The sequence below is a fragment of the Camelina sativa genome, chromosome 8, assembly GCF_000633955.1.
Source record: "Camelina sativa cultivar DH55 chromosome 8, Cs, whole genome shotgun sequence".
NCBI lineage: Eukaryota > Viridiplantae > Streptophyta > Magnoliopsida > Brassicales > Brassicaceae > Camelina > Camelina sativa.
In genome coordinates, this window is record NC_025692.1 from 3,723,384 (window position 1) to 3,750,076 (window position 26,693).

Genomic DNA, 26,693 nt, shown 5'->3' on the forward strand with positions numbered 1-26,693 from the left:
TTTAGAACAAGGTTTGTAGAAGATGAAAGATGCACAAGGATCTTTTTCACAAAACTTTATAGAATTTTCTTATTTTTATTCTATCAATCATATTTCAAAAAGGACTAACTAAATAAATCAGATATATATGGTCACCATACTTTCTTCAAATTAGTAAATTCTTTTAGAGTTCTTTAAAAAAAAATAAAAGTTAGACATATTTTTAGACAATCAATTTTCATTGCAACGTTCAGTAAACAAAAAACGCATAGACAAAATACAATCTTCTATTTTTGTGTCACTTAAACCCTTAGTCTTGTTTTTTAAAACTGATATGCACTTTTTGTTTATAATGCCTCAGTCTGACTTTTTGAAAAATAAAGATCGGTTTTGGATTATATATCTACTGTATCATCCATCTATATACATTTGCTTGAAAAACATTTGATCTGTCTAATCGAAAACCTAAAAAAGATAAATCTTGTTCCTATGGACTATGGTTGGTATATGATCACACTAATTCATTAGTAATTTTAATATTTGTTGCAGATTCTTCGTTTTATTCTATCAAAAAAGTTTATATAAATAAATCAGATACTGTATATCGTTTTCATTGCAACGTTCAGTCAAACTGAAAAAAGCCACTCGCGCGCTGACCAAGCCAGAAGAAAGAAAAAACTTATGGACAAAAATATTAAAATCTTTAATTTATATATTTTTAAAAACCTTATTTTCTTTTAACTGATAAACACAATTTGTCGATAAGGCCTCAATCTGACATTTTTTCTTTTCTCTTGTGATATATAGGTTAATAAAGATCGGTTCTGCGCGCGGAGTGCATGACTTAGGTAGGGTATGATTATATATCTATCATTATGCCTCTATGTATATAGATATGTTTTTTGTTCATTTTGAAAAAGGAATTACATTGTTTGAAAACATTAATTTGATCTGTCAAATCGAAAACCTTATTTCAATTTGAATAAAACAAATAGATATTGGTCCTATGGTGTGATGATCACAAAAGCTATTTCATTAGTAATTTTAATTTTGTTGTAAATCAAATAAAGCTTAGGATTCTGATGAGATTGAGAACTTCCAATATCGGATCAACTGTGCGTATTGCTACTATGATTCTATAATGGATAAGAACAATACAGTTTGTGGAAATTAATCATCATATATATATATATATATATGTATATATATAGCCAATAACAAAAATGCAAAGCAAAGCCTGTTTATTATTGACAGTGTAATTCTCTTTTCTTCTTCTTGGCTATCTATCGATTAAAAAGAAGAAAAGAAAGCTAAATTAAGGGTCTATCTTTGGCATTAATCGTGAGCCGTATTGTCTCAAATCATATTTAAAAACTTGCAATTTTGCTTCTTCATCAAAATACTACAACTACATGCATCGGGATATGTAAAACACAGGTTCAGCATGGTCTCACAAGCAGACACAGAGTCCGTACATTTAATTAATTCATCGCACAACCTATATAGCTAGCTACTGATGCAACAGTGGTGACGTCACATACGTTCGTCGTTACCTCCTTACCCATCGTTAACCATTTTCGTAACTATGATCAGTGAATCTCTTTTTTCGTAAATAATACTAATATTCTTCACTATAAAACTGATTTTTTTTGACGGTTCAGAACGAAATAGTTATGAACGATTCGTTTAATTACATGTAAAACCCCAATATTTTATAAAATTATTTAATTTAATTAAATATATGCTAACACATATCCGTACTGACGATACATGTACACACATGCAAAATTTAATTAAGCTTAACGGACACGCATTGAACACAAATTGTTATTTGTTTATTAGTTTTCAGTAGTAAACTTGCGAAAACCTTAACACAACCTGAAAATAATTGAAGAAAAAAATGAGTCGAATGAGAAGGGAAAAAACAAGGTTTTGGGTTCATCCCTAATTATAAAATTTATAATACCGGCCGCTCTCTCTCTCTCTCTCTCTCTCTCTCTCTCTCTCTCTCTCTCTCTACGTTTTTTTTGTTTGTTTCTTTCTATCTCTCCATGCAGGCTCAGGCTCCGCTCCGTACGTCTATTGTTTAATCAATCTTATCCTATTCCTACGCATGCTTAATTTGCCCTCCAAGAAATCTGACGTCACGTACATAGCATTAATTTTGGTATACATATTATGTATATACAGGTAAATTCTTATGGGATCTCATTGTTTTAGTTTTTCTTTTTCTTTCTGTTGAATCACATCACAAAAAAATATTCCCTGTACAATATACATTATATTTAATCTTCTCTGTCTCATCTCTTTGCCTATAAATAGAGTGGGAAGCCAAGAACCTTAATTTCGTGGACCAACCTCTCCAAGATTTGGAAACTTTGTCATTGCAGGGTTTTGACTATCTTTAGCATTCACGTAAGCTTTTAGCTCTTCATACAGTGCAATTGTACTGATTCAATTAATAAAATTTCGGATTTGGGTAATGGTATGAATGCTAATGTTGAATTTACTATTTTGTTATTATTAATGGAAGATGCAATATTATTATTCTTGGGCTTATGGTTTTGTATGCATGTAAGCTGTTTAATTCTCTCTAACGGTCAAGACCTCTAGTATACATTAAATTGATTACTTTTTGCCGCTTCGGTTTTTGGTTTTGGGTTAAGAAAAAAAAAAACAGATCCAAAGTAAAAACTACTAACATTCATTTCAATTTGATTCATAATTCCACTCGATCGGTCCAGGTTTAAAATATTATTTGATTAGAAATACAATTTTGGTTGGTATCATGTTAGTATATTGAAACTTGGGGTTATTGAGATGATTCGGTTGAAAAAAATATCTATAGCATTTGGGTTATAATGAAAGACCCCGTCACTAGCTAATACTATACGGATTCAGGCTATAATTAATGAGTTTTTTTTGTTCGGTTTTATAGTTGCACAAAAATCAAGTATGGTCCGGTCCGGTATATATAGAATTTGTATGTTAAGGTTATTGAAAATTGGTTTGGTTTCAGATTTGATGTATTTGCAGTCCACTTCATCCTTTTAGTTTGATTCGACTTATCAAAGTAAAAATTTATGTACCATTTGAATTAATATTACAAAATTTATTTTAATTTCGACATGATCAATGTTGGTTTCATTTGTGTCGGTTAATGTTTTGCCCATCTCTATTTTTAGTTGGAACAAAATTAAGTTCAAAAAATTATTAAGAATATACAATGATTAGTTATATTATTTTTTTTGAAAAAAAGTTACGTGTTAAGAAACAATTTTTAGTGAATAATCTCTACATTTTCATTTTTGACATTTAAATTCCCAATTCTTCTATAAAAAAAACCCTTACCAAAAAATTAACCAAAAAGCTAAAGAGATAAATCCGACATTTGGTCATTTACACCACTGTCACCCTCTTCCCTCAAAAAGCTTTCTTCCTCAGCTCCCTCACTCTCTCTTTCTCTCTCTATTTCTTGGCGGTTTCTTCCTCCATTAACGTTTCTGTCAGAAAACTCCAATTTTTTTCTGCTCAAAACCACCAGGTTTGTTATTCTTCAGCCATTTCTTAATTTGACTTTTTTTTAAGGGTTTCTATGATTTTCTGGTTTTTTAAGGGTAGAGAGGTTTCTGTATTAGGCATGGAAGCTGAGCACGGTGGTGGAGGTATTGGAGCTGGAGGAGGTAATAGAGGCAAAAATATTCCAAATCCTATAAAGCAAGAGCAAAAACGTCGTTCTCAAAATCCAGATCCACCAAATCAAGCGATAGAAGAAGGCTTTGATGAACCTCAAAGGGTATATAACACTTGTATTCTTACTTTCTTAGTTAGTTTCTTAAGATCACTATCTCTTTCTTTCTTCTTTTCTTTTTTCCATGGCCGTACAGTTTTTAAAAGTTGTGGGTTTCGTATAGGTTTTTGTTTTTTTTTGAAGACGAAGAGAAAGAGTTTAAGGAGTTTTCTAGCTTTGTTGTGTTTTATAGTTTGCATTAGAGTCGTTTTAGCATCATTTATTACATATCCCATTTCAGATTCATTTCCCTAATTTTTTATACTTACACTAATCTCAGACGGTCCTAATTCCTAAACGTAGAAAGTTTTGATGAACCTCAAAGAGTCTGAGGGTTTGTGACTTTGTGTCCAAGTTCCCAACTTTTTTTTGTTGTTGTTTTTATTTCCTTTATTTTAATGGCAGTGTAGTGTTTGTTAGTCTCACGTTAAACAAATCCAACGCATTATACAAGAGCTCATAAGTACAATAAATCAACATTTTTTTTACAGGAATTTGGGGATGGGAGTCGTCTTGTCTTCGATTTCACCTCGACACACTTACATTTGCTTGGAATAATTGAAGAGCAATCAGAAGGTATATACTATCGTAGTAGACTATATAGTTTATGTATCAATTGAATTTCTATATAGCGTAATAATTAATGCAATTCCGTGTTTAAAATATATAGATACTCTTAGAATTTGTGGTCCGTTTATGTTTTCAGTTTTGTTACGATTGAAAGAGTTGCAATTTTTAAAACTGAGTAGTATTTGGCTGTTTCTTGGTATATAAATAAATCAATCAAAAAGCATATTTAATTTCTTTCGAGTATTATACGTATTTGCATAATTTCGATTAATATGAAAATAAAACATATATATATATATATAACAATGTATTAACGTTAAACAAAAACCCAATCTCGCTTTTCCGCTTTTAAACCAACTTTTTATTAAACTAAAACTCTAGCTATACAGTTGATATAATACTAGTTAATAATAATGTTATATTTGTATGCAGATGATTGTTGGGCGAGAGTTCTCCGTAAGATTTTGGAATTCGGGTACAATATGAATATTCAAAATGTTGCTGAACAAAAGCCTTTGTCGATGGAAGGTCTCGTTACTTTAGTCAGAAAAGTAAGCGAAAAAGCTCAGATTCAAAGGGGAGGTAGAAAAAAGAGTTTGACAATTGCTTCACTCAAAAGACCAATAAAGTTCATTCGTGAGATAGGACTTGAAAAGGATTTCGGAAGAAATAACAAGGTAAATGCTTATGATATCCACTTCTTTTTTCTTTGTATCTGATTCAATCCTAATTATTTATTTTTGTGTGTATCGCTTATTTCAAAAACGAACGTACGTATAGTTAATGCTTTAGAATCTGAGTAATTATTATATTGATATTTGTTATATGGTTTCAAACAAACATGTTTAGAGTGAAAGAAGATTTTATTACAAAGCACAATGCAACTCCGGAAGAAATCAGAAATTTGTTGGTAACAAAAGGTCTGGTTGGTATATCTCTGCATACAGAACCAGAGTTTTTGGCACTTAATAATGTAAGTAAAATAATTCAAATTTATATGCTTTATAATAGATTAATATATGATTTAAATATTGAAACTTATCATCGTTTGTGTAACAATGTTTTAGGGAATCTACGCTTTGAAGATACCGCAGGGAGCCACCTTGGATTATATAAGACATGTGCTAATCATTGTTTCTTATGGGTTCACACTAGATGGCAAACTTTTTTTCTTGGTCCAAAACACTTGGGGGAAGGATTGGGGAGTTGGCGGATATGGAAGGATCTTCATCCCTGAGACATGTCCAATAGTGTATCTTGATCGTTTAATTAAGTAATTTGGCTTTTTAAGAAATATTTTTTGTCGTTAAACCTAAACATATATAGTTATCTTAATTGTGAAGGACATATTTGGTTATGTTACTCTAGTCATGGATTTAACTTAAGTAGTCTTCAAAGATTAACTACATCCCCAATCTGAGCATTTATGATATATGCATTGACACCTTGTTAAGATTTGGAATTCCGAGTGAAGATTAACACTTGTAAGCTAGAGGTCAATGGCGAGAAGGCAAACACCAATTTTGCGTTGGCATCTAACTCGTGTGGTGGAAGTCACTTTTGACATTCGATGAGTTTTTTTTTTCTTTTGAGAAAGCTGTAAATCCTAATTATTATCGTCTCTCTTGTAGATATCACGGACGTAGGAGAACATCATGTTTATGAACGGTTTGTTTAAATCTTAGAGAGATCAGAGAGGCAATGGTTTATAGTAATAATTGAGAGAAAGCTGTGCATCATTAATGAATATAAACTTCATAATCTATTACACACACAAACCATAAATATAGCACAAGACAATTATGAACTAATGTCATAATAGATATAATAGGTCATAACACTTAGATTCCCACCCAACACAACCTTATAAAATAGCTTAAACTCTCTCACTTGAATGCATCTTAGCCTCTGCTAGCTTGTCGTCAACACATGACACTGCAATTTGGTCAGAAACATTAACAGTTATAACTTGGCAGAAACAATACAAATCCCACTGACGAAATAGACACAATGAAAACGAAGAAGATTAACATAAAGAATAATAATACCTTTTGAATATATAGAGAGATCTAGAGTTGTAGTTTAGGACTTGGTCTGCAGAGAATTGGGATAGGAGATACCTCCGGTGTCATTACAAAATGTAGCACCTTGGCTTGGTACTCAACAAGAGGCCCATCACGACACTCCCGTGCCATGAACGTGATGTACAGCTTCCATGTAGCTTGTCCACTTACATTAACTCTCACAACATTCACCAAATTCCAAAGTCTTGTTCTGTAAAAAGATAAAATAATCTATAAATCCAAACGATCCAAAACATGAAAAAAAATCATATCCATCTTAATTCAACTTATACTAATTAATTACCTTGGTCTCGTTGAACTTATTAACACAGACATTAGCAAGATCTGCAATTAAACCCCTATCACCGTTCTTCCTCTCGAGATTGAGCTCGTAGATTCCGACCGAAGGATCAGGAAGAAAACCCTATATATTACAAAACCAAAATATTAGTAAACAACAACAAATTAAGGCATACACAAATCTATTGTTGCAAGTAAAAAAATAAAAACGAATGAAATTGAAAAATTACTTCACAAAAAGCAGATGGATTTTGCAGTAAGAGAACAAGAGTTTGACTAAAACAGATCGATATACCAAATAGATTGATTATAAATATATACCTTACTCTAGAAAGCCTTAAGCCTGTAGTTGTAGTATATGTCATAAAGTTGCTGGTTGGGAGACCAATTACGAATCCTTGGATTGACTTTGAATTCGCGACCATCAAAGCTATCGTAGCCCCACTCTGGTTCTTTTGAAACGTATTTATACTGAAGCCACTCGCTGTCCGTGCCGAAATCCATATCGATGTCGCTGCTACCGCTGCTATCATCGTCTTCCACTTTTTGCTTTTTGATGCGCGAAGAACAAGAGTCAGCCTCCTCCTCAAACGCCCATGAATCCTTTGTCAAACCTCGTTTCGTCATCGATTCATCGCTCAGTACGGTAGCAGCCATTTTTGGGGGATACGAAGAAACAAACCCTAGAATAATAAGAAGAAAACACAACTCAGATTTGGGGATTTCCAGATTCCTCGAAACTCTCTGTAAAAAATAAATAGTAATTATCACAACAACCAAGTTATATATATATTATTAAAGTATTTACAGTTATACCCTCACCTTTCATTAGATTGTGTTTGGGCTACGGCCCATTAATCATCTCGATTTTAGTACTAGTGTGTCCCCAACAAAATCAGCACAGTTTTTGAGGAAAAATGGCTTTTTTATATCCTAAGTAATGACATATGTTACAAAATAGATACTCTCGTCCCAAGTCATATCCCCACTTAACAAAATATTAAATTTACAACCATACATGGACCTAACGGTGTTAAATTGCCGTGAAATAGCGGTGACATAGATGCCACGTGTTAGACCACGTTGTGTTTTGATCAATACGACGTAATTGGAGTGTGGGCAGAAATTAAACAAAACATCGAACATGTCGTCTCAATTTTTACTTTATTTTTCACAAAACTTGTCGTCTCATTGATCTTCTTTTAACTCATAACCCAACAATTGGGGCTTCAATTCTTCTCTAACCATTGATGAATCGAAATTAGTAGAAACGCTTTTCGAAGTTAAAGAGTTTTATGGAAGTGGAATTAGAGTTTCTCATCCCTTCACCCGCTGGAAAAATGAGGTAATTTTGAAACAAATTTTGGGGTTTTCACTTGATTTATGTACACATATCATATAGATTTAGTTAAGTATCTTATTTTATCTGTATATATTAGATGTGATGTGTGTTTATGTCTCAGTATATACAGTTGTTTCCTAATGAGACGCAACGTCTTGTTTATGAACACCAAGTACTCGATATTCACCAACGTCTTTTTTGGAATAGATGGGTGTTTTTTAAAGAACAATGTTAAGGGTCAACTTTTGGCAGCCGTAGGAAGAGATGCAATTATGCAAATAATCAATTCTTTCATGTTGCTTGGGCTGTGGTGCGAAAGGAAAATATAGAGAGTTGGTTATGGTTTATCCAGAAGCTTAAGACTGATTTGAAACTTCAAGATGGAACTGGATTCACACTTATCTCTCATAGACAAAAAGTAAGTTCAATGTTCATGTACTCTTTGTCATCTATGTAATCTGTTTATGATAGTTAGAATAAAGCTAATTTTTTTACATGACAGGGCTTACTTAATGTTGTTGACCAAGAATTGCCTAAGATGGAACACCGTGCGCGCCACACCTATGGAAACCTAAGGAGAGTTTATCCAGGTAAAGAATTGTCTAAGCTTTTATTGTGCCCGGCAAAAAAGAAAGGACAGGTCATCTTACATTCCATAAAATTGTACGATTCACAATGAAATTACACGTCTCATCTGCTATAGTATAATTTTTTTTTATCTTTTTAATTAAATTTTATTTTTTAGCTATATAATACATATATGATCATTGCATGAGAACTCATTAACATAACACACAATAGTGAGCAAAGAAATGGCTTCATCACTTAATATCATCGAGGTAGCACGAGTCACCCCTTCGAACTTTGACTCGTCTGAGTCCCTCACTCTCCCACTCACTTTCTTTGACATTACAAACTCCACACGGTTAAACGAGTCATCTTCTATTAATAACTTAAAATTAAAAAGAAGTAAAATAATATTAAATTTTCGAATTTTATGAAATATATATATATAATCTTTTTATAATTATTTAAAAAATTGTATTTTTAAAAAAAATTCTGTAATTTTCGATAATTATCTTTTTACATTATTAATATTTTTTAAAACAAAATATTTTATTTTTGATTGTAATCAAATTCCTCTTATTAAATATTATATTTTACATATGTCAAAAAATCTGAAATTGATAACTTGACACATGTCAAAATCTTGTTAATGAGTAACTTTCAAAACCCAACTTTATATAATAAGATATGTTTAATATTTATGAAATTTTAGCCTTACTTATTATTTTCTTTTTATGAGATAATTTTTAATTTAGTTATTTAGCATATATTTTTAAATGATTTTATAATATATAATTCTAAATTTAAATCTAATTTAACTTATTTTGAAATACTTCCCCGCGACATCGCGGATGTCTGAGTCATAGTTATAAAATAAGAAATATCTTATTATATAAAGTTTGATGTCAAAATTACTCATTAATAAGATCGTGACATGTGTCAAATATAAATTAGATGTTAACACGTGTCAATTTTTTTTTAAACGTAGTAAAAGAGCTAATTATATTTACATAATTTTACATGTTTATATTTTTAAAATTGTATTTTTCTAAATCAAAAAGGAAAACGATGTCAAAGTTACTCATTAATAAGATCGTGACACATGTCAAATATATTGATTAGATATTGACACATGTCATTTTTTTTTATAAACGTAGTAGGACAGCTAATTATATTTACAGAATTTTCCATATTTATATTTTTTAAATTTATTTTTCTAAATCAAAAAGAAAACTAATAAAATCAATATATTTTTCATTGTATGCTAATTATATTATACATGTGTTCTCAATAAAATTTGACATGTGTACGCAAAAACTTAATTTATTAAGCATGTATATTAATCAATACATAATGAATAACAAAGTTAAAAAGAATAACATAAGTTATTTAACATAATTTTAGTCGGATATAAATTGTATTTATAGTTGTAATATAAGTTTTTTTTATTGTAAGTAAGTACACAAAACCTTGAAAGAATAATGAACTTTAAAAAAAAATTCAATACATGATGTGTATTGCTATAGTTTTACATATTTTATTTTAAAGATTTTAATGCATGTAGTAATATGAGAAACCTGAAAAAAATAGAAAAAATGAATTTGTAGGAATGAATTTTTGGTTAATTGATGAAAATTGACAAAACTATTACTTATGAAATTATGACATATAGAAGAATAATATTTTGGATATTTTTGGATTTCCAAAATTTTTTTGGATTTTAACTGATTTTTTACTGATTATTTTTATTGTTAAATTAAAAAACTAACCATATACATATTATCTCATATGATGCTCATATTATTTTTTTTTATTAAAATTTTAACTCTAATCCATGAAAAAGTGAACTATGGTTTTACGATGAAATAAATAGTTAAATGTGATTACTATACTGAATGTCTAACGATGAAACTTATTTTAGATTAAAAATTTTCAAATATTAATCTGTATAATTTTTTTTTTAAATAATTTAAAAATATTAGTAATTTTTTATGTTTGATTATATAATTTCAACACATGTATTTTTGTAATGCATATGTTTAAACATAAGATAATTCGAAATAAATTATAATTTGTAGAAATAAATTTTCACTTATTTGATGAGAATGTCTCTATATCTTTATATATGTTTTTATTTTTTAAATTTCACTCATTTCAAATTTATTATGACATGAGGTAATTTAGTACTTATGAGATAACAACATAACAAATATATCTTAAATAATGTTGATTCAGTTTTTTTTTGCGAATTATACTTTGTTAATTTTTATTTATATTTTCAATTGTTACTAAGATATAGATTTGATATAATGTATTAATTGTGTTTAATATAAAATATTTAGTTCTATGCATTAAAATGAAACTAGATTAAGACCCGTGCTCTGAAATTTATTTTATTTATTGTAATTTTTTTATAAAATATAATTTATGTGATTGTTTTTAAAACTTTTTTTTGGATAAAACATTATGCAATAAAATCATATGCTAAATACTATGGCTTGAAAAAAGACATATATTTTGTAAGTTTTATATTGTTAATGATTTTAGATAAGTATCCGTGCTACAACTCTTGTCAAATTTTATTTGATATAAAAATTTGTATATTTTATATATTAAAATAAAATTTTAATATATTGTATTAGGTTATATATGTGAAATTATTTCAACAATGTATATTTTATATAATGACTTGAATGTCATTATAAGACATAATTTTGTAAATTTGGTTTTTAAAAAGCGAGTTATTATATTATGAGTAATTTAATATACTTGGTTTCTTGAAATTCTTTCATATTATATTGACATATTATTGACATTACTATAACAAAACAATTTAGAGTGTTTATAGTTTCTAACTTTTATATCAAGTTTCAATATATTAAAAAAAATCAAAATAAATTATTTAAAGTTGATTATATTATATAAAATTATAAAATTCAACAAAAAAATTATATAAAAATTATAATATAAATAAAAGGATTTTTATCATTATCTTGATTAAGATATTAGGAATCACGATTAATTGTTATTATTTGCTTAGATTTTATTCCTTTTTTATGCTTACCAGTATTTTTTTGTGGACAACTAATTCGGAATATTCTGTTTATTATTTTTGGAAACAACGTGATGTATCAATTAAATCTTTGGAGGATATATTTTGGTGTCAGTAAAAGGAGAATTAAAAATATTCTAAAATTAATTGTCTAAAATCTATTGAAATTTTAATCTTCCGAAAATAAACAGTTAGATGGGTTACACCTAACATACATCTTGTAACAAATTAATATCAATTTTTTATAACCCATTTGTAACCTATTATTAAAATTATATAGTCTACAAATTTGAAGTCGTGTACTTCCGTTTTATTAAATAGGGGATGTGTAATTTAAAATAGAGAGATTCTCAAAAATAGCACCAAAATAAGTTTATTTTCTAAATTTAGCACAATATATCTAAAATCCTAAAAATAGCACTATATTTCAAAATTAAGCTTTTAAAATTAAATCCTAAATTCATAATACTCTCTACCTCTCAAAACTATACCCTAAATGTAGTGAAATATGGCTCTATTGTTGTTTGCCTATTCTTGAATTTTCATTCTTGTTAAAACTCTTCTATAATTTTTTTCATTACATCTAAAACTTTTTGTGTTGTTTTCTCAAATTGTATTCAAAAATTGTAGAGCGTCTTACACGCGATAGTTGTTTTTTACGTGTAATTGGTTATAAAGATACCGTAATATCTTCTTTGACTTCATCATGAAGAATAGTAACAACAATTTCTTCTAAACTATGAACTTTTAAACATTTATCATTTTCACTTTTATAATCTAGTAAACTATTGACATCAATCATATTACGATAGCAAAATTATAAATTAAAAAATATAAAAGTGTGAATTATAAAATATTCAAAACTATGAAAATGAAAATCTCTTCATAAATTACTATTTTATCAATTTATCGATAAATTAATAATTATTAATTTATCGATAAATTAAAACCTCTATAAATTAATAAAATATCTTGGTCCTGACCTTATTAATCTATAGAGGTTTTACTGTATATACATTATTTTTATCACTTACACATAAATCTCCACAATTCTTCTTTTCTTCCTTGAAAACAAGCAAACAACTTCCAACTTCTTCTTACTATTTTCCATCTACAAATTTCACATGGCTACTTTCAGAGGTGTTTCCCACTTTAACACAAAGTTTCAAATAAATAATGTAACTGAAGAAGTACCTGCATCTGAAGCAGATTCTGTCCTATTCGCAAAGCTTTATGTCCAACCTATCTCATCATGGTTTGAGAGGAATAGCCAACACAAATCACCTATATATGTTTATGATGAAATTCCTCATAACTTCGTGTATGATGTCAATGCAAAACAGTAGAAGAGAAACCCCTATTATGTAAGTATTTTTACTCTATTCCCTGCACATACATCTCCTTTTAAGAAATATAGTCTATCTTCCATTTCTACAGGTTCCAATTGGTCAGATTCATATTGTGAAGAAGTTGTTTCAATATTTAGTCAAAGGAGAAAGACTCACAAGTGGAAGAAAGAGGATCAAAATAGGTCATGAAAACTACGAAGCTAAAATAGAGCACAAATAATTGATTCATGTCTATCAGTTGAAAATGAATAAGCACAATTATGTGATTATGCAAAATCAATTAATATGTGTATTTCATTTGAATAATATCTCTGTATTCTCCATCCATGAAACAATATATTAGTTCATGTTAACCGAATCATAGATTATCTATATTAACTATCTTCTATATATTAATTCAACAACAAAGAAACGATCAAAATCCAAACGAACTTATGAACATACATTACCTAATTAACTCAGTATCCCCTATATATTTAAGAGCAAATTAATCATATGTGTAGATTCAACTTTTAATTTTCTAAAAATTGTCAACTTCACAGATCTTTGATTTTTTGCATAGAAAAAGCGTATAATATATTTAGCAAAAAACCACAATCGTATTAGTTTAAAACAAACTATACCAAAAATTTTGATTTAAAAGACAAAACTGAAAACGATTGTTTGTTACGTAATAAACTCTTTAGTGTCATTTACTTTAGGAGCAACTTTACAATCATATCACTACATTTATTTAAATTAATACAAATTAGATATTAAAAGGCTTGATTACAGTTGATCGAAGATATTACTAATATATTGTTAAGATTTTATTCTACAAAAGTGATTAAGTTTCCAAATAAATCAACGAAACTTAATCACTTTTCTACTCTACACCGGAAAAAGAATCATATACAACACACAAACTCTTTGATTTGCATAGGAAAAGCGATTAACATAATCAAAAAACCCATTATCCTAGATTTGCATTAACTAATTTCGCCAAAAAAGGTTGTTTGTTACGTAATTAACTCTTTAATGTCCTTTATTTTAGGAGCAAATTTGCTATCATATCAGTACATTCATTTAAATTTATCCAATTTAGATGTTAATACCGTAATCCTTGATTACAGTAGCAAATAAGATATTACTAATTAGGTAACAACCCATTATCATGAAAGAAGATATTATTATGATCTTATTCTACAAAAGCGATTTTATTCTACAAAACCCATTTTCCTGGATTTGCATAAACAAATTTGGCAAAAAAATCCGATATCAAATACCAAATCATATACTTTCTACTATTTTGAATTTGCGTAATTGGAGCGGAGTAGACTTGCCAAATTTTTTTAAAAAAAACCCTAATACATGTGCTACTATCGCTGTAAATACAAATACAAATTCACTTATACACATGACATAAATATTCAAATTTATGAATAAGAATATCAAATATCTTATTTTAATAGTTTATCAAACTATCAAAATGTAAATAATGCATATTTAGAAATTGAGAACTTTAAAATTTTTTAGTTGTTTTATGAAATGTTATAGAATATTTTATATCATTATAGTTTGAGGATACAACATAACAATTTTTTTATAGATATGAAGTTTAACGGAAACATACTTTACTATATTAGCATATATATATATATATATATATATATATATTTACGTGGTTATTAATTTATGATATTATTGAGACCATATTTTACATGGAGATTTCAAAAAAAATATTATCTTATTATCTTATCGAATTTTGTTATTTTTTACACTGTCCCGACTTGGGACTAGCAAAACTTATTAATTTATAGTGTTTATTAATTTATAGAGTATTAATTTATAGAAGTTTTACTTTACAAAGTTTACAAGCAATATATCTTTTATTCTCTAATGGCTTCTTTCAACAATGTTTCTGACTTGAAACCTTTAAAAAATCGGTGAAACTATTGAAATGATCTTTGATAGATGCTAAAATAAGTTTATAGTTCTCTATATTCAAAAATATGTGGAAGATCAAGGTGAAGATCATCAGGTTGTGGAAACAATACTCAGCTACCACCGGTGAAACTATTGAAATGATCTTGATAGATGCCAAAGTAAGTTTGAAGTTCTCTATATTCAAAAATATGTGGAAGATCAAGATGAAGATCATCAGGTTATGGAAACAATACTCAGCTACCACTGGTGAAACTATTGAAATGATCTTGATAGATGCTAAAGTAAGTTTATAGTTCTCCATAAAATTTTCGAGTATTTAAAAAAAAAATTCTATCAAATAATTTTTAATATATGCCATCATTATTAATCATACGGTTTTTAAATATCACCATAATATATACTAATTAGTTTCTATATATATGCATACTTTTACATATATATTGGCTACTATTATATATTACTTATTTATCCTGTAATTCTCTATTTATATAGGGCCGTAAAATTCAAGCTACTATCAAAAATGCTCTCATTGGTACGTTTAGGGACCAACTTGATGAAGGAGTTCAGCAGGCATGTATCGGACAACAGATCATCCTTATCGGATTGCCTTCATTCCTAACACATTCCTTTACCTCATGATTTAAACGGTTTTTCTCCAGTGAAGTTTGGTAAAATCATTGATGGTACTTTGGATGACAACTACTTGGTTGGTAAGTCTTTTTATATTTTATATAATTACAAAAATACTAAATAATTAAGATGTACATCTGACCTGTTATATTCGTATTCGTTTTTGTTGTAGACGTCGTTGGGCAACTGGTCAATGTTACTCAAGTTGAAGATGTACCTGTTAATGGGAAAGACACTAAGAAAATTACTATCAAATTGAGGAATGAAATGTATATATCATGCCTGCTAAATTATTGTTTTCATTGTTTTCATAATCATTTATCAAGTAAATTAACGATTAAACCATTATTCAATAGCTATTAAATATTGAATATTCATTAAAAAAACAAAGATATAACTATATGAGTATATACCAAATAAATTTAATAATAAAGATAAAAAATAAAATATAATTTATATAAACATGAATCCGCGCTCTCTCCTAGTTTATTCATTTATTCTTGTCATCTCGTTTTCACAATATTTAATAACAATAAATAAAGGACGATTGAAAGCTTTTAACGTGCCGACAAAAAATAAAAAAAGAAGGACGTGTAGAGTTTTACATTTTCATGATCCAAGAAATGACACGTCTCATGTGCTATATTTTTTTTTTCCTATTTTTAATTAAATTTGATTATTTTAGCTGTATAATAAGAATTAGGTTATATTTGTAACTAAAAATTAAAAATAAAATTATGTTTTTTTTATAGTATTTCTTATGTTATATAACAGTTATACATTATTAATTATTTTTAGATGGAAATGTAGTTTTTCTAATTTGGAAATATATATTGGGTTTTGGTTGAAATATTTAACATTTATAATTTAAGTTTTACTATTTTAGTTTTGCAAATAAATTTATTAGAGTCGACACTTGACTGGTGTCGGTCGACACCTCCCTTCCAGCGAGACATGTTTGATTTCCTGGTTTGTATGTTTTGTTTGTTGTTTGTTTGGAACATTGGAATCATTGTTGCTTGTGTGTATAGTCCAGTAGATGGGAGGATTGCCTCACTGAGTGTTTATCAAATACTCATGCATCTCAATATGTGTTTGTGGTGCAGGTAAAGGCAAAGTGTGATCGTAGAATCAAGGCAATGAAGAGAAGGATGTTCTAGGGACTCGATTGTCTGTTGTCTGGCGTTGCTAGGTTGCTAGAGTTGAGTCTTTAGAAACATTGATAGGTTGTCGGTTTCATGTTTCCGATGTTTGATTATTGGATTGTTGTTATGGTTTAAGATTAGTTATTTATTTATTGGATATTGGTATTTGTTATTCCGTTGTTGGTTGTGATTGTGATTAGGTGACTAGTGGGTATGAGACCACTAGTTGTAGATTAATATTTATTATTATTATTATTTATTATTATTATTTATTATTTATTATTTATTTTAAAAAAACGGATCGGATTGTTTCAATCATTTACACATATATAAGAGATTATATTGCCTCCAGATTTTTACCCTCTAAAATTTGCCTCCAACCTTTTTTTACCCGCCAAACAAATATAGGGGAGTACCATTTTTTATTTATTAATCTGATGAGGGATTATACTCTTTTCAAACAAGTCAACACAACTTAGTGGCTCTTCTTTTTTGTAATCTAACATAATATATATTTCAAGTGATCATGGAATTAGTTGATTATACGTACAAGAGAAGAATAATTGGCTCTCAAACTAAAAATATCATTAAAATAAAACTCATAAAATATTTTAAAGTATTACATAAATGTTACCTAAAACCATAAAATATTTTTAAATTAATGTCAAAAAACCAAAAAAAAAACTTAAACTGAAATAGAAAAACCATCCTCACTCCATATTGATGTATAAAACTTCATTCGCTTGGTTTACGAAAGTTTCGTATAATCCATCCCTTACGTTCTTCTATGGACTTATGCACGAATCCATATTTCATACCTAAGTTGTGAACCAATATCATGGGCTCATACCGCATATCATCGGTCAAATCAGGAATTTCTTTGATAGCATCCCACACATTATTAGCTTTGTCATCAGCTTCTTTTTCTTCAGTTTCTTTTTCCCATCTTCTCTGTATCATACAAAAAATTTGATGACCAAATTCTGCCACCGTATTCACTTCATCTAAAGCCTTGTTCGAACTACATGCATCAGTTCTAGCTTTCTTACGTGAAGGAAGCTTTCTTCTAACGAAGAAAAAATGTCATGCACAGATCTGTCTTCATATGGTATATCGTCTACATCATTCATTATTTGGACATGACTTAAATCATTTATCCCATCACTGTCTCCAACTTGATAAGAACATGTATCAATAACATTGAACCCACAGCATTCTGTCCAATTGCAGTATTCAATGCAAATATAGTTCTTAAGCCCCAAAATCTTCAAATGGTTCATCACGCAAATGTGTTTTAGTTTGATGAGCCTACATATATTAAAAAAGATTGTGTAAATGTTAGTTTTTATATTTAAGCGTCCCTGCTATACTCAAGTTTAAGTTTAAATTTTTTACCTTCAAAAATGTATCACATACTTCATCTGTAGCAGTAAATTTCTTCGTTTCAAGATCCCATCCAAACCCTGAACTAAAACGAAGAAATTATGTGAAGCTATTGTACTTACCCCTCAAGATCTTCATCCTATTTTTGTACTCATTGTAGGGTTTTTTAGTTCCAAAATGTTTATTTAGAGGTGGTAATATTCTTGTTTCCAGCGTCAATTTGTTGAACTTGCCATTAGCATCACGAAAACCTTGGTTGACTCCATCCATTAGGAGCCGCAATAACAACTTGTGTTCAGGCTCAGACAATTGTTTATATTGACATCTTCTATATCTCCCATTGTAGCTTGGAAACTAAAGCCAAACAAAAGAAACAACAAAATTTGTAAGCAACCATTAACTACGTACAAACGTTAAAAAGCAGAACAATTCGACAATAAACTAACAATATCTATCTAACGCATGAAAGTGACACAAACATTGAAACAGAACATGGAGATTAACAAAAGTAAAACAAGAGAAATATTCACGTTGACAGAAATCAAGAGAAATAGATTGAACATTGTTGTATGCTCTGTTATATACTCTGTTGCACCTTCTCAAGTTCACTCAGCTGCTAAACATATTTCTGTTGTGTTGCATTACTTCGCTATTCCCTTCTTTCTGCTCTGATGCACTTTCAGGTTTACCCAGCTGCTTATAAATGACTTGTTCTTATGAGCTTAAAACTTGATTTGTTAAGCTCTCACTTCTTGGATTTTCTCAATAAGACACCAAAGTTCACCACGTCACTTCGTTCCATGTGACTTCACATTGAGCTGTCTTGGCTGTCTTTGTCTGTACATGTGGTTGCACCCGACTTGATCACTGCATCTGTGTATGAACTTGTGTTTGTATAAGACTTGCTCACTACTTTTTGATCATCTCTCTTTGAGTCTAACAACCGGCCAGTAACAACAAGAGTTTTGATCATATCTTCAGTATGGTCTGATTGAAGAGTGTTTAGAAGTAACACAAGATTTAGCTTCTTGAGAAGACGACCTTCCCATTCCGTAGAAACCTGGATTAATCCGACAAGAGGAAAGTGGAGGCACAATGGTTCGTTCCATTCTCTAGATTTCTTCGTCGTACTTGATATACTTCAACGTGCTTTTAACTGATTTTTTTTTCGAATTCAGACGAGTGAAAATTGATAGGGGCAGAGAAATATCAAAGTACAAAAGCAATAATGTCAAAACAAAACTTCATCAAACTTGAGCAGAGAAAAGAAACCAAATTTGTCGAACCCAAACTGTTGAATCTGTTCGAGAAAATGATAAGCCGTAAAAGAAAGAGAGTTGAAGTTGCATTGAATCCCAAGAGATTTAATGAAATCGGAACATTACACATGAATTTGCAAGAATGACTTCAAAAAAAAAAAAAAAAAAAGATATCATACCTTAAAAGTAAGTTTAAACAGAGATTTCAGGACTTGGTTTGCAGAGATTGGGAAAAGCAGATTTCTTGTTTCCTGCATAGTTCATATGACTTTGGCTTGGTAGCATAAACGTTATATCTTGCTCCTCCTAATTCAATAGTATTCCCCCAAAGAAAGTATCAAAAATCCAAACTGAATGAATCCAAAACTATTAAAAAAAAAACTCAACATCAACCAAATCACTAAACTTCTCATCGTTTGGTTGCTTCTGTGCAATCACAACAACATTTAAATGTAATGAAAGTACACACACATCTTTTTCGAAATTGAGTTTTTTTTTTCAAAGCAAAAGTGTTAACAAAAGGAAACACTTTCTTTTATCTGCTGATTAGAAAACAAAAAAACAAGCACATTTGTTTGAGTCACTCTCTCTCTACTCTGCAGTTTGATTATTACCAGGCAATATCTGCAACGCAGTTCTGTTACTGTTCTTTATAGAAAGGTCCTTCATCATCTTCTTCAGTTGCCTCATGCTCGCATCTTTCAAGTTCTCTTCATCAATCCCGACCTTCTTCTTCTTCTTAGCCTCTTCACCTTTCTTCTCTCCATTCTCATAATTGTCAACATTCATCATCAACTCCATGCTGTTCTCTTTGTTCTCGACATTGACAGGCTTCAGAGCTGAGTTCTTTGATGGAGTTGTTGATTTGCTTGGTCTTGGAAATTGAACTGATATTGATCCTGCTGCAAATGGAGACAACGGAGTTGTTTTGACTTCAGCCTTTTCAAGAAGAGGAGGAGAATTTGGAGCACTAGCAGCAGAGCCTTCTGATTCCGAAAGAGTCATCTCTTCATCAGCAATATCAGATCCCAGTACGGCTTGGTTCGAATCAGCTTCAGAGATAGTACTGTCTGAGTCAACACCAGAATCATCTTCCGCTTCAGTTTCTGAATCACCAGCATCGCTATTGGTTTGGTTCACCATTGTGTCTTCTTCATCGAAATTGTTGATTTTCTCAGGTTCAGTGTCATTCTTCTGAATTGCCTGTTCGTTTTTCGAATCACCAGCATCACTATCGGTTTTGTCCACCTTTGTCTCTACACCGGCACTGTTAATTTTCTCAGGCTCAAACTCATTCTCCTGAATTGCCAGTTCTATTTGGTCCTCCTTTGCCTCTACATCGAAATTGTTGATTTTCTCAGGCTCAAACTCATTCTCCTGAAGTGCCTGTTCTGTTTCTTGTGGGTATACTGATGAACTGTCGGAAGCTAGAACGTTCTTGGACTCTGCGACAAAAAAGAAAAGACATTTTGATTTAGTAGTGTAAACAAGAGACTGGTTAAGGCGAGTTATTTTTATACTTGTTGCATACCAATACCATTATCATCATTGTGTGTCTCAGTGTTTGCATGATCCAAGACAGGAATATCACCAAGATCTCCAATCTCCTGATCACTGTCATTCTTCTTCTCACACATAACCTGCAAAGTTTCTTCTTGTTTGTCTACTTTGACTAAGCTGTTCTCAGATTCTGCAAAAAGAAAGCTGCAACATTTAGAAATGCAAACAAGATAACTAAATAGAAACATTGATGGTATATAAATGCTTGTGTTACCTTTATCATCAGCCCTAACTTCACTCATCTCTTCCTTGTTGGTCTCAGTGTTTGCATCCATAGCAGCAATCTCACCAATATCAACATATACCTCAGGATCTCCAACTACTTGGTCGCTGTCACTCTTCAAATTCTCCCATACTTGTTCCATAGAAACACTTAAATCCCTACCTGGGATAACTTCTGCCTCTGAACCTGCATATTACCACAACATTCATTTCAGATCAACCAATTTATTTGACTAAAGCACAAAACATTGAAAGAGAGAAAATGCATTGTATGTCTAACCAGCTGGATTCTTCTCCTGCGTAGATACTTTTTGTTCTGTATCTTCATTCCTCGCTGGCTTATCCAAAGTTTCTCTTGTCTTCAAACTCAGATCAGCCATACATTTCTCCAACAGCCTGGTTGATCTCCTAGTGCTGTACACCGACTGGACCGATTCATCCTTCTTAGCACAAGAAGTTGCTGCTGAAGCTTTCCTTGTGGTTCGTGCTGCAGGCGTTTTGGGCACATTGGCTTCAAACTTGACAGTGTTAGTCTTGGGTTCTTGAGGAACGTTTTCCTGGTCCATTTCTCCAGCAAGAGACTTGCTCGTAGAACGGGACACCAACAACGAAGACGACTGAGGCTCAGCTTTCATTGTCGTCTTTCTTCGAGTTGTTCTAGTAGCAGTATTAGGTGGCTTCTTAGCTACACTGGTTGGAGACAGCTCGGATTGATTCATGTACTCATCAAGACCTTCAACCTATTGATCCAACATACAGTAAAATCAACAAAACATTAATAGTAGGAATTAATCTCCTGGCTCCTGCACATGTAATTCATCAGAATCTAAGAGCACATATTGAGAGTCTTGAAACCACAAGCAATGACCAACATGACTAGAGATCAAACACATAGACAACTCAAGAGGCAAAACCACGACTCCCAAATTGATCTCACAGCAAAATAACGCAATTCATAAAATCAATCAAATTCACCATTCTTAGATTAAGAAGACTAAGCGCATCAACAAAGGTAGAGCTAAATCGATGAATAAGGCAGCGATAACAATCAAAAACATTTCTGGCTCTTGCTTGATTTAACAGATCTCCGTCACTATTGAGCTAAAATTGACAAATCGATCATGCACAAATCTGAATCAAGCAGTGATTGATCAGAACAATTAAATCTGAGATCCAAAAAATGATTACTCGCGCTTGTTCGATTACACAGATGTTCGTCACAATCGGAATCATAGAAGTGAATCCCTAAACAAACTACATATCCAAGATCTAAAACGGAAACGGAGCGAATTGAGGAAGAAGAAGAAGAAGAAAGACTTACGATCTCAAGAGCACTGAGAGCATCGGCCATGGCGATATTGGTCATATTGGCTGGGATTTTGTTCCTCTTGCAGAGATATTGAAGATCTCTTCGGAAAAGGCTGTGGAAATCCATCTCCGGCGACGAAATCGAGAGAAGTTTCTTTTGTGTGTTGAGAGAGAGAGAGAGAGAGAGAGAGAGAGAGAGAGAGAGAGAGAAATCGAATTTTGTTGACAGAGAAAACAAGATGTTTTTTGCTCTGAGTGTGAAGATGTGAGGGTAAGGGGGTATTTATACCTTCATTCCCACCCCCAAGAAGACGAGAAGCCACCATATTGAATGAATCCCTTAGTGTGACCGTTGGAGCGGATTTTTTTTGAATTTTGAAATTTTTTAATATTTTAAATTTGGATTTATTACACTCTTTCTCCGTCTTTGTTACTTGGTATTTGTATAATTGTATTGTATCTGCCCAAATAAGGAGGATATATTCTGAATTGGGAAGAAAATTACTGTATTTTTAAGAGCATTTTAGGAATTTTTATCTATTTATTTATTTCAATCATACAGTAAGAAAAAGATTTTGATAGGATTCCAAAAAATAACTTATTACGCTCGAATTTCTTCTTTTTTCTTTAATCACAGAAATATAAATATAGTCGTGGGCCATATTTGAGTAACAAAATGAAAGTAGCCATGGGTATTAGAAACTGTAAAGCCCATATTAGAGTGTGAATGGTATTGTGAGTGAATCCAGTCGTAGTGGTGTGTTGTATCGGTCTTTTAAGTCGTCTGTATTCTACAGTTCAAATAACTTCAATTTTATCCACAGTAATTTACTAATTTCTCAAAAAACAAAGAGAAGCAAAACGTAAAACATCATAACACAAGAAATTTTGTTCGTCTTGAAACATAATATAACATGCCCACACACTTCGAATTTTTTATTCTAACAGTGGGTACGTAAACACACACATATAGGAAGAGTTTGCTTGCTATGATTCTACGAATGGTGAGTCTTGTCTAAATCCTCGAGACTTGTTGGACGGAACCAAGCTTTCTCCTCCATCACTGAATCCTCCTGACCGCAACGATTCTCGTCGGTTGTGTCGGTCGAGGAGGATGAGGAAGGTCCAAAGACACCAGTTTGAGGATGAGGAGACCAATAGTTGTCGGAGTCAGGCTTTATTAAATCATCAGGCACTTTACTAGATTGCATTTCTTCCTCTACGTTCTTATCATACGCCGATGTGTGACCATTCCTGTTAGCAATACCTCTACATGAGAAAATGTTTGGTTTTACCGATAAAATTAATATTGGTTTCTTTCATATATATGTTTTGTATCAAAGTGAGTCTTTCACTATAGCATTCTGCACTCACATGAATAAAACAAGGAATATGAGTATATAAACTAAAAAGTTTCCATATATTTTTAAAAGAGAGAATATGGTATCGGAAATAAATGGTTTATTGAGATGTCTACCCACTAACATATTCCTGCATGCTATCGGTTCATTTATTTATATATATGACTTTTCAATAAATAAATTCGGTCACGTCAGGTCTAATCGACCAAGGTGAATGACATGAATACAAAAATCTAGATTTTATTTATATTTTACTAACAATAAAATAGGCTTCGTCTAGATTCAGGATGGTACAATCTTGTTTACAAGAAAAAAAAAATCACCCGATAAACTCGTTAGCAACAAAACATGATCCCTTAGTGCCAAGCAAAAACAGGTTTTCCTCTACAATTAGTAGTTGAGATAGGTAGGTAAAAATAAAATACAATCAACTATAGGAAGTGTAATGATCCACCATTAATGTTCATCCGTATTTATTGTTTAATTTCTAAATAAGATCCAGTCTTCTACACGATCCACAGTCTACACTACTTCTTTCTTCTTTTGATCTCGTAGATACATATATTCAGAATTCGGATTCGGTAATAAATAACTAAATGAACGATTCAAGTTCTTAATAATTATTATCACTTCTAAAGCAAACAAAAGGAAAAAGTGAGGACCCTTTCCAAGATTTATTGTTTCTCTCAGTTGACTTGACCTCTCCAAGATAAAGGGAAATAATGATCTGAACAAAGATACGTGGCACACTATGAATGGAAGACTGGTTTAGGACCTTTTGGTATTATCCTATTCGATATGCCATGCCATATCCGACTACCGTGTGATGTGTGCTTCTATCTATGTAAAAAATATACATCTCCCTACGACTGAAAATAATACTCCTTCCATATCAAAATATAAGATGTTATAACTAAAACACGCAGATTAAGAAATATTTACTTTTAACAAGTTCAACCAGTCACAAACAATACTGCATAATATAAAATATTAAACAAATCTAAAAATTGCATAGAAACTTGAAAACATGTTATATTATGAAACAAAAACTTCTCTAAAACAACTTATATTTTGAAACGGAGAGAGTAATATATAACATTAACATATATACATTTGAGTTATAAAAAATAATCTATGGCAAATCTTGTACCTATAATCTGCAATCTTGAAATAAAACAAAAAAAATCACCATTTAGGTAAAAAAAAAAATAGATATAGAGGGGATTCGTATAAACCTTATGAAGTTCTTGTTTTTTTTTTTGTGTGTGTTATCACCATATATATCATATATGTACGTGATATAACACAACAATCTAGACAACCTATTATACAATATTTAGTCTATGTTCTAATTAAAATACGTTTTTCCCCGTAAGCGTACGTCTTAACCGTTTCTTTCCGATAACAAAATACTTACGAAACTTAAGAAAATGAAGAACAATGGAAGCAGATTGAGTAAGAAGAGGAAGAGATAGAGATACCGAGAAGAGAGGAGACCAGATGCGAAGGGGCATGAACGAACACTGTTGACTATGTGCTTCCCGATCACCACAACAGCAATGCTCTTCGATTTAGCTGCCATATCCACTCTGTTTCTGTAGTACCAGAGAGAAAGAGAAAGATAAAAGAGAAGAGAGGAATCAGAGGATAGTGAGTTGTGAGTCGTGAGTTGAGTTTGTGTGTTTAAATAATATTTAGCGTGGAAGAGATGGGAGGAGACATAAAAAGAGAGCACACCATACCATACGATTCATGTGTGCTCCGTTACTTTCTTAAAAATAGTCTCGATTAGTCAAATCTAACGTCACCGTTTGGCTTTTCGTTTGACGCCGTTAACTCTACGAATGTAACAGCCGGGCCATGGACCTCTAACGGGCTTTTCACAATTAAACCCATCTTGTAAAATTTAGAGGATGATGAGATGTGATGACATGATTGCTATTTGCTCCTGCAAGCAAGAAGCAAGACACAGACATGCTCAAAAAGTCAACAATATTTCCAAAGGTTACACACTTACACTGAAAACGTGATTCATGGATTAGGAATATAATTAAATTGAGAAATAATCTAATACGTATTCAGAAATATTTGTGATCCTTGTTTGGGGAAAGATGAGAAAAGAGTGTGTGGACAGAGTGGACCGTGTGTAACACACGAAAATGTTGCGATTACCACGAAAAGGTTATCTCTTGGAGCTTTTGACACATCACACTTAAACCAAAAGAAAAGCTTCTCTAGCATCAATCCTATTACAAAGCAGCGCATGCAACTAGATCGAAACTAAGAAATTCAAACAAGCTTTCGTCGTTCGGATCACATCAGAAAGAGAGCGAGAGAGATGGCAACGTCTGGTGCGGTTTCAGGAGCTACTACTGTCTCTTCCTTCTTCACCAAAACTGCTTCAACTTCAAACCCATCTCCCAAACTCCATTCCTCCTCTGCTTCTGTCTTTTCCCAGGTCTCTCTTTCTCTCTTCTTTTCTATCTCTTTACAAACGAATTTTAATTTCTCAACTAGAAGTTTGTTTACAATGGAGGGTCGAGTTTGATTTCTCTTTTCTTTCATCTTGAATGTGATTTGGACTTAGCTTCATCTAAAAGTTTTTTTTGTGCAACAGCTTCATCTAAAAGTATGAATCTTTTTGTTTGTTTGTTTGTGTGTTTTAGAAATCTGGGTTTCAGGGAGTTTCTTTGGAAGATTCGAAGAAGAGTTTATCAGAGATCTTTGCTGTGTCTGATAAAAAGATTGGAGGGTTAAATGGGTTGAGAAGATTCGAAATCAAAGCAAGAACAGCAGCTTCCAAGACAATTGAGGTTGAAGTAGACAAGCCTTTGGGTCTGACTCTAGGACAGAAGCAAGGCGGTGGGGTTGTCATCACCGTGAGTTT

The 26,693-nt window shown here is 31.2% G+C and overlaps 5 protein-coding genes and 1 long non-coding RNA gene across 11 annotated transcripts in view; 3 read left to right on the top strand and 3 right to left on the bottom strand.

Annotated features, from left to right (window-relative positions):
- On the top strand, positions 3,403–5,494 carry LOC104709179. 2 transcript variants are annotated; one of them, XM_010425832.2, is made up of 6 exons: positions 3,403–3,523; positions 3,618–3,775; positions 4,261–4,345; positions 4,772–5,016; positions 5,189–5,312; positions 5,407–5,494. In XM_010425832.2, the coding sequence occupies exons 2-5, from the start codon at positions 3,620–3,622 to the stop codon at positions 5,306–5,308; spliced, it is 606 nt and encodes a 201-aa protein (XP_010424134.1). In that variant the 5' UTR covers positions 3,403–3,523; positions 3,618–3,619; the 3' UTR covers positions 5,309–5,312; positions 5,407–5,494. The 2 variants fall into 2 exon arrangements, with proteins under 2 accessions (XP_010424134.1, XP_019084668.1); XM_019229123.1 differs by lacking the exon at positions 3,403–3,523 and having other exon boundaries at positions 3,592–3,775.
- Positions 6,058–7,447, bottom strand: LOC104706000. Its single transcript, XR_754403.2, has 4 exons — positions 7,024–7,447; positions 6,707–6,826; positions 6,388–6,613; positions 6,058–6,274 (listed from the first exon to the last, which is right to left on the bottom strand). It is a non-coding gene; the product is annotated as an uncharacterized LOC104706000 (long non-coding RNA).
- LOC104706001 lies at positions 7,848–13,328 on the top strand. 2 transcript variants are annotated; one of them, XM_010422115.2, is made up of 4 exons: positions 7,848–8,047; positions 8,297–8,462; positions 8,547–8,634; positions 13,101–13,328. In XM_010422115.2, exons 1-4 carry the CDS (start codon positions 7,998–8,000, stop codon positions 13,199–13,201), a joined length of 405 nt encoding a protein of 134 aa, XP_010420417.1. In that variant the 5' UTR covers positions 7,848–7,997; the 3' UTR covers positions 13,202–13,328. The 2 variants fall into 2 exon arrangements, 1 of the variants encoding a protein (XP_010420417.1); XR_002033105.1 differs by lacking the exon at positions 13,101–13,328 and having other exon boundaries at positions 8,252–8,462; positions 8,547–8,965.
- LOC104706003 (midasin-like) lies at positions 19,742–22,709 on the bottom strand. Of its 2 annotated transcripts, none has more exons than XM_010422117.2 (5): positions 22,459–22,709; positions 21,418–21,877; positions 21,130–21,324; positions 20,893–21,045; positions 19,742–20,800 (listed from the first exon to the last, which is right to left on the bottom strand). In XM_010422117.2, the coding sequence occupies exons 1-5, from the start codon at positions 22,570–22,572 to the stop codon at positions 19,947–19,949; spliced, it is 1,776 nt and encodes a 591-aa protein (XP_010420419.1). In that variant the 5' UTR covers positions 22,573–22,709; the 3' UTR covers positions 19,742–19,946. The 2 variants fall into 2 exon arrangements, with proteins under 2 accessions (XP_010420419.1, XP_010420418.1); XM_010422116.2 differs by having other exon boundaries at positions 20,887–21,045.
- LOC104706004 lies at positions 23,243–25,528 on the bottom strand. 2 transcript variants are annotated; one of them, XM_010422120.1, is made up of 2 exons: positions 25,288–25,528; positions 23,243–23,699 (listed from the first exon to the last, which is right to left on the bottom strand). In XM_010422120.1, exons 1-2 carry the CDS (start codon positions 25,386–25,388, stop codon positions 23,441–23,443), a joined length of 360 nt encoding a protein of 119 aa, XP_010420422.1. In that variant the 5' UTR covers positions 25,389–25,528; the 3' UTR covers positions 23,243–23,440. The 2 variants fall into 2 exon arrangements, with proteins under 2 accessions (XP_010420422.1, XP_010420421.1); XM_010422119.1 differs by having other exon boundaries at positions 23,243–23,714.
- LOC104706005 overlaps positions 25,908–26,693 on the top strand; it is a 2,319-nt gene continuing 1,533 nt past the window's right edge. For both annotated transcript variants that reach the window (XM_010422121.1, XM_010422122.2), the window contains exons 1-2: positions 25,908–26,264; positions 26,473–26,685. In XM_010422121.1, coding sequence (XP_010420423.1) covers positions 26,145–26,264; positions 26,473–26,685 — 333 coding nt within the window. In that variant the 5' untranslated portion in view covers positions 25,908–26,144. The remainder of the gene's footprint in view (positions 26,265–26,472; positions 26,686–26,693) is intronic.

Bases quoted from the DNA above. Each gene is read 5' to 3' on its own strand.
- LOC104706001 (XM_010422115.2), top strand. From the start codon at position 7,998: ATGGAAGTGGAATTAGAGTTTCTCATCCCTTCACCCGCTGGAAAAATG. The intron at 8,048-8,296 runs GTAATTTTGAAA...AACTTTTGGCAG, and splicing joins TCACCCGCTGGAAAAATGAG to CCGTAGGAAGAGATGCAATT. The intron at 8,635-13,100 runs GTAAAGAATTGT...CCATTTCTACAG, and splicing joins CCTAAGGAGAGTTTATCCAG to GTTCCAATTGGTCAGATTCA.
- LOC104709179 (XM_010425832.2), top strand. From the start codon at position 3,620: ATGGAAGCTGAGCACGGTGGTGGAGGTATTGGAGCTGGAGGAGGTAAT. The intron at 3,776-4,260 runs GTATATAACACT...TTTTTTTTACAG, and splicing joins GCTTTGATGAACCTCAAAGG to GAATTTGGGGATGGGAGTCG. The intron at 5,017-5,188 runs GTAAATGCTTAT...AAACATGTTTAG, and splicing joins ATTTCGGAAGAAATAACAAG to AGTGAAAGAAGATTTTATTA.
- LOC104706004 (XM_010422119.1), bottom strand. From the start codon at position 25,388: ATGGCAGCTAAATCGAAGAGCATTGCTGTTGTGGTGATCGGGAAGCAC. The intron at 23,715-25,287 runs GTATCTCTATCT...TTTCTCATGTAG, and splicing joins TCTGGTCTCCTCTCTTCTCG to AGGTATTGCTAACAGGAATG.
- LOC104706003 (XM_010422116.2), bottom strand. From the start codon at position 22,572: ATGGATTTCCACAGCCTTTTCCGAAGAGATCTTCAATATCTCTGCAAG. The intron at 21,325-21,417 runs GTTAGACATACA...GGTAATATGCAG, and splicing joins GCAGGAGAAGAATCCAGCTG to GTTCAGAGGCAGAAGTTATC. The intron at 21,046-21,129 runs GTAACACAAGCA...TTCTTTTTGCAG, and splicing joins AGTTAGGGCTGATGATAAAG to AATCTGAGAACAGCTTAGTC.